The 11,496-nt window shown below is 38.8% G+C and overlaps 1 protein-coding gene across 1 annotated transcript in view; it reads right to left on the bottom strand.

The window, feature by feature from the left end:
* The window catches only part of GPRC6A (G protein-coupled receptor class C group 6 member A), a 34,716-nt gene that overhangs the window by 11,424 nt on the left and 11,796 nt on the right, over positions 1–11,496 (bottom strand). Inside the window, 2 exon segments of the mRNA XM_082406307.1 lie at positions 3,029–3,152; positions 7,070–7,279. Of these exon segments, the coding sequence (XP_082262433.1) occupies positions 3,029–3,152; positions 7,070–7,279 (334 nt within the window).

The following is an 11,496-nucleotide window of genomic DNA, read 5'->3' as shown; positions in this document are numbered from 1 at the left end:
CTGCATAGAAGCCAGCAAGAAGGGAAAAGCAGTCAGGGGAGTGCATACGCCTTTCCTTTTAATGTCACAATGGAAGTGTCACATCACTTCCATGTTTAATTGTTCACATGCTTATTCTCCATCTTATTTTAACCCAACTTTTGAGGATTATGCAATTAATTATTTTCTACTCTAACTTTCTGAAAGTCTAATTTTGCTGACAATGGCAGTAAGGGCCTATCTGAAGGTTTGGTTTAAAGACAGCTCAAGAGCTATGGAGAATCTAGTATCAGAGGGGAAAGTCGGGAATACAATCATTGAGTTATTGTGCTGACCAAGATATAAGGAAAATTTGTGAGAACGTTAAAATCGCTCACTTAACATTTATCGAATGCCAGTTTTGGGGGTGGCCTTGTGCCAAACCCAGAGTGCACAGTTGCACTTGGACCTTGCTCTTGAGAACCTCACAACCTGTGCTGATAGGCTTTTGGTTTCATCTTACCAGTAAAAGCAGTGGTACAATGTGTATTATTTCCCCACCCCTGCATTTTAGCAATTAAAGATTTTAGGATGTCTCTGTGAGCAGGGTAAGGGGATGACTATATGGGTCCTTTTTTGTGTGTTCATTTGCTTATTTTTTTATTTCTTCATAATATTTATATTTGCCTCTATAATAAAAAAGAAGCCCTTTATGCCAAAAAAAAGGAAGAAAATCATTGCATTTATACCCAGTTGAATTCAAAAGCCTCAAAAGTTAACAGAAAAATGAAAAGGACAACAGTCATTCACTTAGTTGTTTGTTTTACGTGGTTCAAGGAGGTAGCTATGGGTTTAAAGGATTCAGAACTTAATTTCATAGGTGGAGTAGCATTTTCTTCTCCTGGAATAATTGTTGAAAGCTTTGTAACTGTAGTAAAACTCACAGCTCTTATGAAACAATATTTCTTTTATTGTTCTATTGGCACGACAGTGCTGGGATTTCTGTTTTGTGTGATTATACTCAAGAATCTGGAAGCTCTCCCACAGCTTTGCTCTCATGTCAATAGGAGAAACTGTTTTCATATCAACAGGACAATGAGTCAGTGAAATCACAAACAGAATACTCTTTTCTTAAGACTTTCATGTATATCAGAATATTTTATACCCTTAACAATTTTATGAGATATTATCACCATATTGTATATAAATACATTTAGGCTAAGCAGTTGACTAGGATTAATATCTTTGTTCTTTTTTTAAATTTGTTGTTGTTTTAACATTCAGTCCATATTGAGGTAGGACTGTGGAAGCTCTTGCTTAGCAAGGTGGGGAATTTAATTTAATTCTGAAGGCAATAGGAGGTTATTAAATTTTTCTGAATAGGAAAATGATAGTATTGGAACTAACTTGAGAACGATTATCTGTGATGATGTATTCTGTGTATTAGAAGGGGAATCTTGGGGTAGGTAACTAGTATGGAATCTTCCAACAACAGAAGGGTAAAGTCATAAGAGCCTAAATTATGATGATGATAGTATTAACAGTAGAGAGGAAAGAGCAGTTGAGAGAGCTGTTACTAAAGAAGAATAGTTAATATCAGAGTGGAATTTCTAGGAATATGGTTGCTTTTGTTTTCCCATTCCCATCCCCTATGGATGGGGTCCCACCTACTTCCAAAAAGCCTCTCTTCGGCATCCATCTGATTACACTCCACAGGGCCTGTGTTTTCTTCTTTAATCTCGAAGTCAGGTTGTGTTTCTATTTATAAACTTCTTCACATTTCCAGCCTCCTCCTCTTTCCAAACCCTATTTCCCTACAAATATCCATTCTTCGCTGTCCTCCCCTTAACCACTGCTGCTAGTGTCTGCCATTTCATTCATTCATTATCATTCATTATTGGCCCTGTCTATGTACAAGAGCTGTGTGCTAGAGACACACAGAGAAGAATAGATGATGTCCTTTCAAATCACTGAGCACTTTTCCTTCAAAGTCGTGCTCAGTCTTCTACACTTGTTCTTGGAAGCAACTTGCCCTGGTTGTCAAAGACAACCCAGATTGTATCTTGAAAGACTCTTGTACACCTTTATGAGACATAAATGCTGCATATTTTCTTGGTGTTTTTATTTATTCCACTTGGCAGACAGTCGCTAGATACCATGTTGCCTGGAAGATTTCCTCCCCAATTACTTCGTTACACAGCACAATCCATCTCAGGGAGAGCTGCCTGGCATTTTTGTGAGACAGAGACAGAACATGAATATTGGAATGTTTACATTGGGGTACTTCTCTCCTTGGAGCCAATAAGCATTTGGGAACTATTCTGGCTCTGGAGTTCTCAGCTTTTATAGAAGCTGAGTAGGAATGCGACAATAAACCAGGGAATATAATGCTTTTAAAATAGGCTTAACTCCAGGAAGAGTACTGATGGCTCCTTTCAGGGCGCCAAAGGCTGCCGACCTCATTCTTGCTCTTTACTTTGTGTATTTTCCTCTGACCTTGTCAAATTGTTAAAAACAGATTTGGCAAACAATCAGTAACATCTCGTCTCCATCAGTAGTTGAGCTCCTCCTCTCACAGAAGGTTCTTTCTTTTTAGGCTTCACTGCTGCCTCTTGGTAGGAATAACGAGATCTCCAAGGTATGCACACCTCTGGGTTTTCGTCATGCTCAGTTTAGTTAATTCAGCATTTATTTATTTATAGTTATTGTGCCCCAATTACAAGTCAGGCACGTCTGTGTGGGGGATATATGGACAAAAAGAGACAGAGAACTCGCATTATTTTAAGAGGTGCTGGAGAGGAAGTCCAGTGGAGGGGATGACATCTTCCCTTGGAAGTGAAGTCTCTTTTACATCTCTATTAGGTATTGGTTGTGCGTCTGCTGCTAAAATAGAGCATATTCCAAGAGAAAATGAAATCTCACTGGAATTTAATCTAGCAGAAGCATATGGCACTTTTTACCTTTCAGATGAAAAAATAAACCAAACAGAATTCATGTTAAAAGAAAATCAGCCTAAGAGAAATGGTTCAGATGTGTCACTGTACATGTTGCAATGAGTATAATTAATTACCTGTCTGGTTACTATAGTGATTTTCAGGACAGTTCACACATTCATAGCAGCAGATATGTTGACTTTTTGTTGTTTTCTTCATTTGCCCAGGACTGCATTCCTTGGAGCATTTAGGCTGAATTTGCTGCAAAGTGAAAAGAAATCCCGAATAGGTTTTTTAAAAGATTTATCTTAATTATCCTTGACTTAATGTAAAGATTTATTTACAAAATAGTATTTTGGTCTTTTTTTTCTTCATAGTGTAATGGAATTGTTTTGTTATCTGGAGGAATTTCAACAAGTTTAAAAAATAGAAAATATTTCAGATAGTGAAACGGTTTAGGAAGAACACAGTTTTTGTCACATTAATAACTTTTGTAAGCAAATAAGGGAATTAACTCTTTCAAAAAGTCCCTTGACTCAGAATTATTGGACTTTATATTCTTTAGAAGAAGGTTGATAATTATGCTATTTAAGGAGCATGCCCAGTCTAATCTTAAAAAAAAAAAATGGAAAAATTTGAATTTAAAACCCTTAAAGTATTAGTTAAAATACAACCCTAGATATATACATAATATTTAAATCATCCTGAGAATTCAGGTTACAATGCTGCGTGTCACAATGTGAATCACACGTAGCATTCTACTTTTATGGAGCCCTCTGTTTCCAATATAGCTAATAACTCTTTCCATTTCAGCTGTGTTTTTTTTTTTTCCATTCCTAATCCCTTTCTCATAGCACATCTCGTGAGATAAAAATTACTGTCTCACTTTTACCCTTGGGAAGCCAAAGCAGAATGGGTAAATGAGGCTTTCTCTAGATTCCCTTAACAGCTATTCCTAGCCTGGAACACAAAGTCCTTAGCTAACTAGTCTTTTCTTTGGGACATGAAAATGATCTGACCGAGAGAGAAAAGTAGCCAAGATTAGTAGCCCCGGGTTCACAAGTGCTGGCTTTCTTTTTCTCACCACAGCTATTGCTTATCTGGGTTTTCAGCAGGCAGGATATCTGCCTTGTGGATTCCCCAGGGTAAACTTTTAATCTGAAGTATCCACACTCCGGGAGGGTGCTCCGAAGACACAAAAGGATTTAACTACAAGATAAAGCTGGACATCATTAGGAGGAGAAAAGTGAAATCTTTCTTCCCAGCAGGACAGTTCCTTTTCTCTCCCCACGTAAGAGACAGCGAAGCATTCTAAAGTCTAGTATTGGTGTTTGGGGGACATCAATAAATTTAAGATTATTTGATATTTTGGACTGTGGTTTTTGATGACTTACCAAGATGCTGATACCCCAACTAGCCTGCAGCTTGACAAGTGAATCTTGAAGTCCGACCTAACTGATCTCAGATCTTGTTGGTTTCTACTACCTCCTTGAAATACGTATGGGTGTTTCCATCAGAAAGGAAACCTTGTCCCTCTTTTCATGGTTGTCAGTCCCTTCCGTTTAGTCCCTAAAAGCCCCACTCAGTTATCTGTCATCCTATCATCTCCCCCACGTTGAGTGTCTCCCCTACAAAGTCTGGAGATGTCTTGGTAACAGTTAAAAACAGCACTTCTTGCAGAAATTATAATAGGGAATCCTCTCTGTATTCAATAATAAAATGAGTCACAGCATGGTTTAAAAAATCCAGTGTGAGTTACGGTGTTTAGCAGAGTGCTGGGTTCACAATGTAGTTGTGAGGGTGATAGTGATGATAACGAAGACAATGATGAAAGTTTGAGAACGCAGAAGGATGGCTACGTTTCTGTGTTTCAAGGAAAAAGTACCTTACTTTACTGAAATTTATGACAGGGAAAATTAGAATAAGATAGTGGCTTAAAGCATTTCTATGTTCATTCTTTCATTGAACACATACATTTTGAGGGCCTATTATATGCCAGGCACTGTTGCAATTACTGGAGCCACAGTAAGGAATGAAATACAAAATTCCATGCTCTCATAGGCCTTCTGTTCTAGTTGACAAGATTGACAATAAACAAAATAAAAATAAGCAAAATGTACAGAGTGCTAGATAGTGATAAGTGCTAAGGAGAAAAACTAAAGACAGGAGGGTATAGAAGAAGTATTAGGTTGACAATGCAATTTTAAATAAGGTGACCAGGAAAGGCCTCCCTGAGATGGTGACATTTTAGGAAAGACAGAAAGGAAGTGAGAAAGTGTACCATGTGGACATCAGAGAAGATTATTACAGGCAAAGGAAACAGCAGGTAAAAGGCCTTGAGCTAGGAGAAGGGAAGACATGTATGGAAGATTGAGAAAGCCCGTGGGGTTGTAAGAAGGGCTGAGAGTGAGGGGAAGGTAGTGGGAGATGAGGTCAGGGAGGTGCTGGTGGCAGATAATGTATGGTGTTTAAAGACAATGGCTTTTCCCCTGAGAGAAATAGGATGTATAGGGAGGGTTCTGAGCAGAGCATGATATTTTACAGGATTACTCTGGCTTCTGTCTTAAGAACAGACTGAAGGGGGTAAGAGTGGAAGCAAGGAGCAGTTAGAAACCTACTATCTGAATCTGGGTGAGAGGTGATCCTAGCTTGGAGTGGGGTGGTAGCAACAGAGTAGAGGACAAAAGTGTCAGATTCTGGACTCATTTTGAAAGTATAACTTAGGATGGATATGAAATGTGACAGAAAGAGAAGTGACAAGGATCCCACCAGATTTTTCCATGAGCAGCTAGGAGAAGGGAGTTGCCATTTATTGCAGTGGGGTAGCTTTTGGAGCTCAGTCTTGGAGATAATTTGTGAAGATGACTACTAGACACCCAGGTAGAGATGTCAGTCAGGCAACTGTATATTTATTTGAGTTGAAATTCAGAAGATAAAAATCTGGGAGTCATCTGCCTCCTATATAGTGACATTATTTAAATGCCTGGATGAGATCACTAAGGAAAAGTGCAGACCAAAAAGAGGAGTGGTTCTGAGCTCTGGGCCCACCAATACTTATGGGCAGTAAGAATGGTAAGGAAACAGCAAAGGAGACTATGAAGTAGTGGCCAGAGACAGGAAGAAAACCAAGGGAATGTACTGTTGTGGAAGCAAATAAAGAAGGGAGAATAATTAGCCAGTAGGTGAAGTAAGATGATGTTTGTATTTATTAACTAGAGAGAAAGAATTCTGATGGACTGAAAAGAGTTCAAAAGAATTATGGGAGGAGAGATATTGAGGCCAGTGAATATATTCAACTTTTCCGAGGAGTTTTGCAATAAAGAGAAATAGAGGAATGGGTAGTATATGGAAGAAAAATTGGGGTGTCAATGGAGCTCTTTGGTTTTTTCTTAAGATGGGAGGAAAAACAGCATGTTTGTATCACTATTTAAATAACACAGAAAATACTTGAGGGTGCAGAAGAGAGTGGAGAATTGCCAGAGCAATATCCTTGAGTAAGTAAAAGGGGTTGGGATTCAGAGGTCAACTGGAGGAGCTGACCTTGGCTAGGAGCATAGACAGTCCATCCACAGTGCCAGATGGAAAGCAGGGATACAGGCACAGATGTGGTGGCAGCGGAACACTGGAGTTCTCTTTTGACTCTCTCAGTTTTGTTAGTCAACTAGGAAGCAGGGTCCACTGAAAGTGAGGATGGGGAAGATGTGTTGGAGTCAAAGAAGAGAAAAGAAAGTATAAAAAGCCATCTAGGAAGGTGGACAGATTAATGGGCTAGGGTAATAGTCTGATTGCCCAATAGCATTTAGGACCCGCTGGAGGTTAGAGATCATGAATTTTAAATGAAAACAGTCAGCAAGGTAGGTGGGGTTTATTTCTTTTTCTTTTTTGCTTGTTTGCTTTTGCCAAGTTCAGCTACATGGGGGCTATATTGATTAGGCAGAGAGTTTAATATAACCAGGATTATACTTCCGTCCAATGAATAAGATGAAGAGAGAGATGGGCAAGGAAATTGAGGGTGTGTACAAGGGAGTGATATACAAGTTGACCATGGAATTTAAGGAGGGAAGTTGGGGACAGAGAATAGGCAGTAGGACCGCTAGAGGTCCTCGCGGGGTCAAGGACTTTTGCAGCTGAAGTACCAATTGATTTGAATGCTACAAAGCAGCCAACAGCAAAATTACCTTAAGATTCCTGAACTCATTTTTTGTTTCTTGGTCTGTGACAATGAAGACATCATTCTTCAGGTCGTATTGTGCCATCTCGGCAATAGTCATGTGAATGTTGATCTTCCAGAGCACAACATCATATCCAGTATTCATATCTCCATGGACATCAAAATGAAATGAACTCCCTCCATCTGTGAACGTCACATTTTTCAGTACATCAAGTAACTATGAACAATAAAAACAGAAACAAAGACTGATAGAAATATTGTAAGTGTATCCATTATCCCAATCATAACACTGCCTTACAAGGAATATCACTTAAAAATTAGAAAAAGGACATTCTGGATCAGTGAGTGTGGTAATTAGTTGAGAAGGTTCTTAACTACTAGGCAACAATTTGAGAAGTGTTGAGAATTTCTGCCAAAGTCTTGCTCTGTGAATTTGAGAAAGCAAGTTAATGTTTATGGAGGTAGCTTCTCTAGCCTACAAAATTGAAATCTGAGCATCTTTACTTTCTCCACGTTGCAGAATTAATGGGTCCTCTGGGGCAGATGCCTGGGCTCTAATTCTGGTTCCATATTTCATTAGTGGTGTGATCTTGGCAGTTACAATTTCTTTCTAGGCCACAGTTGAGGTAAATGAAACCTACTTAATATGATTATTGTAAGAATTAAATGTAATTATGGATGTAAGCACGTTAGCCCAGTATCTGGCACAGATTAAGGGTTAATAGAGATTAGCTTAATACCTTTAAGTACCTGTTATTAGCTAATAGGGATGTTGTGCAAGTAAATAAAAATACTTTGCGTCTATCAACTAATAAAGTCACTTGACATTCATACATTACATGCTAATACTCAAATCTGTGATGCCCTTTTACTCCATAACAACTCAGTGAAGCAAGCTGAGCAGGGATCATCTTCCTCTTTTCTCAGAGGAGGACCCCAGCCAAGGGGTGAAGGACCTTATCTGAGGATACACATCTTGACTTTCATTATGAGGTCTTTCCATTGCACCTAACAATATATTCATTTAAATTCTCCTCATTGTTTTTTTCCTTCTGACTCAAAGCAATCATCCCTGTGCCATTTGGAGTTATGGAAGGCAGGAAATTCGTCCTTTCCTTCTAGAGTCACAATCAGCCTGGGCCTTTGGCCAAGTCTGAGTAGGTAATCCAAGCCAATAGCTATCATGCTTACCAGCCCCAAAATGAAGGCTGAGGGGACAGAACTACAGACCTGGGCAACAGTCCAGTAATGACAGCACCCTGCTCTTGGGGTTTGTGCTGAGGGGCGTCCCTACCCGAGAAGTTCAATTGGTGAGCCTAAGGTAACTGCTAGTGTCTGCCTTCTAAGTCCATACTCGTTTGGTGGGAGGTGTGGATCTTCTCATCTCCAATGGTTTTCACGTCTGTTTCAGTAATTGAGAGTATAGTAAAGTGATCTCTAAATTCTATTTCCAATTTAGTTCAGAAAATGATTCTTTTTAACTTGAGAAGAAATATAATGAAAAAGTACTTTTCTTGTTACCCAGTTTGTTCAGTGAGAACTTGTATGCAATATAGCTAGAACAGAAAATGTTTTACTGACAAATGAGGCAGCCATATTGAGCTTGTGCTGCAGGAGAAGAATACTGGACTGGGAGGGAGGAAAACATTTGACTTCTGGCTCCACGGGCCTGTGCATCTATATCTGTGATGCTTATGTGGCTTTTGTTGGGTGCAAAATCTATGGAACAAGGCTGAAATTATTCTATTTGAATAGAGTTATTCTTATTCTATTTCTTCCTAGTTAATCTTTTTTTAAAAAATATTTATTTATTTATTTGTCTGGCTGTGCCAGGTCTTAATTGTGGCATGTGGGATCTTTGCTGCCGCGTACGGGATCTTCATTGCGGCATGTGGACTCTTAGTTGCGGTGTGTGGGATCTAGTTCCCTGACCAGGTATCGAACCCGGGCCGCCTGCATTGGGAGCGTGGAGTCTTAACTACTGGACCACCAGGGAAGTCCCTTAGTTAATCTTTTATGAATGTTTCTTTCCTGCAGTTTTTTTTTCCCCTTTCGCAAATAGAATATAAGAAAATCAAGTTGTATTTTAAGTAAATATATTAGCTACAGTAGTCATGTCAATAACCAAATATCACTTTAACAAAATCTCTAAGCATGTATATTGATTTTATTATATGTCCTCACAGGTTTCTTCATTCTTTTAATTAATTCAAATTAATTAGTATTGCTTTAAAGAAGCAGGATGTCAGATCTAAGGTGGTAGAATTAACCAACAAAATCTTATTCCAGAAATTGCCTGGAACAAAAAATATGGAGGGAACAAAAATAGAACAAGTAAAGCCCTACCTTCAATGTTCCCATCTCTACCTGTGTATTGATTTTTCTTCTGTTCCTTCCTTAAGCAATATACACACGTAAGCCCCAGGAACTTAGTTCTTTAGGGAGCATATCCTCTTCCATTCTTTTGTTTGAACTGTAATTTCCACCAGTTTTTTCCTGCATTTAATCAGGTTTTACAGGGTAAATTTCTGACACATATACGTCTGTAAATAATGATAACATTGTATGATGTAAATAAACTAGCACAATTCCATGTTTGTTCTTACAGGAAAGAGGGTGGAGGCAAACAAAACAGTACATTCATCACTTGTTAAATATTCTATCGAACATTTGCTCTGGATTAAGGTAATTTTGAACATTAATGCTTATAGTTATTAAGCTATTTAAGGCTTTTTCCATCCATTATTTGTTTATTTTTCATCAAGGCTCTGAAACTCATGATAAGTTGACTCTAAAATATTTAGAGAGTAGGATTTGCATCTCCATGATTATATAATTCACCTCTGTATGGTAATAACCTGTTTCTGAGAACTCAAGTGGTCAGGAGACCACTCCAATTAAACTGCCGTGGTTGATGTTGTTTTCCATGTCCCCAGCCTCTCTGCTGTCTACTACGTCTCCGTAAGTGAGCTGTGCTTGTGAAAAGAGGTATCTATGTGAACGAATTAGAGACTAGCGAGGAAGCAGCCTTGCATCTCTGTCTGGTACCCAACCTATGTCTTTTTCTTTTGTAAACTTTTCCATGGTGTAGCAAAAAAGCACATGACTAAGGCTGGGACAGTTTCACTGCTAACTGTATGGGTGCCCACGGGCCAGACCCTTATGGCTGAGGTCCCCTCCATCTCTAAACTGCTGCAAGTCTCAGTCACCAGTAACACTTCTTCTTGCCAGTTCTTTAGGATGAAGTGTAATGAACAAGAATCTGTGGATCTACCATAATATTTAAAGATTAGAGATGATGTGTGTCAATGCTTAGTATAGTAGGACTTAAAAATTATTAGTTATTATTTTCCTCATTGCTCCACAATCATTCCCTTTTTGTCCTAATGTCTCTCTGACTTCTGGACCACTACACTTGAATGTCTCATAAGTTCTTCAAATTCAACATGTCCAAAATGGAATGCTTAATATTTCTTCTCGCTTCCAGACCTTCACTTTTCTCTGTGTTTCCATCTCAATAAATGGCACCGGTTGCCCAAATTTAGAATCATTTGAGATATCTTTGCTTTTCTCTGTCATTCTTTACATCCAATCTATCTCCAAATACTCTTCGTCTTTCCTCTTAAGCATATGCCTCTCCATCCTCATTGTCACACCCTTAGTACCTGTAGTACTTATACCTGAAGTATAAGGCAACCTTATTGTACGCCTGGATTACCAAACTGGTCTTTCTCTGTCTAGTCTTGTCTTCCTCTAGTCAATGTACATTGCAGTAGGAATACTATTTCTACAATGGAAAGCAGGTCACATCACTCTTCTGTCTAAAAATAGCTTTAACTGGCTCCCCTTTGCTCTCTCAAGTCCAAACCTTTAAACATAGCTTGCAGACTTTCTATTGAAAGGATGGTCTTTGTACCAGCAATATCAGCATCACCCGAGAGATTGTTAGAAGTGCAGACTTTCAGGTCCCCCACACTGGAACTACTGAATTAGCATCAGCATGATAATCATATTACCAGGTAATCAAGTTTGAGATGCTCTGATTGATAAGGCCCTAATGATGGATGCTTCACTAACCCTCCACTCTCATTTGCCTGTAATTTCCACAAAAGACTCCAGTTCTATGGCACTACTTTCTGATCCCCGAAGATGCCATGCTTTCTCTCTCTGTGACTTTGCTGGAGTATTTCTGTCCTGCTTAACTCCTACCCATCTGTCATATTCACCAGACATGTCATGATCTTTGGAGAATGTTCTCTGAATTGCTAATATTGGATTAGTTGCCTCAATTATATGCTTCTCTACCATCTTGTATTTATATGAAACATTGTAATGCATTATTCTGCACTGTGATCAGCTCCTTAATCGTTTGATTGTTTACTCCTCTAGACACATGACTCCTTTAGGGAGAGAATTGTCTTGTTCTCCATAATA

This window comes from Balaenoptera borealis (genome assembly GCF_965194805.1).
Source record: "Balaenoptera borealis genome assembly, chromosome: 9".
NCBI lineage: Eukaryota > Metazoa > Chordata > Mammalia > Artiodactyla > Balaenopteridae > Balaenoptera > Balaenoptera borealis.
Note: the sequence above shows the minus strand (reverse complement) of the source record. Positions and strands in the feature narration are given on the sequence as shown.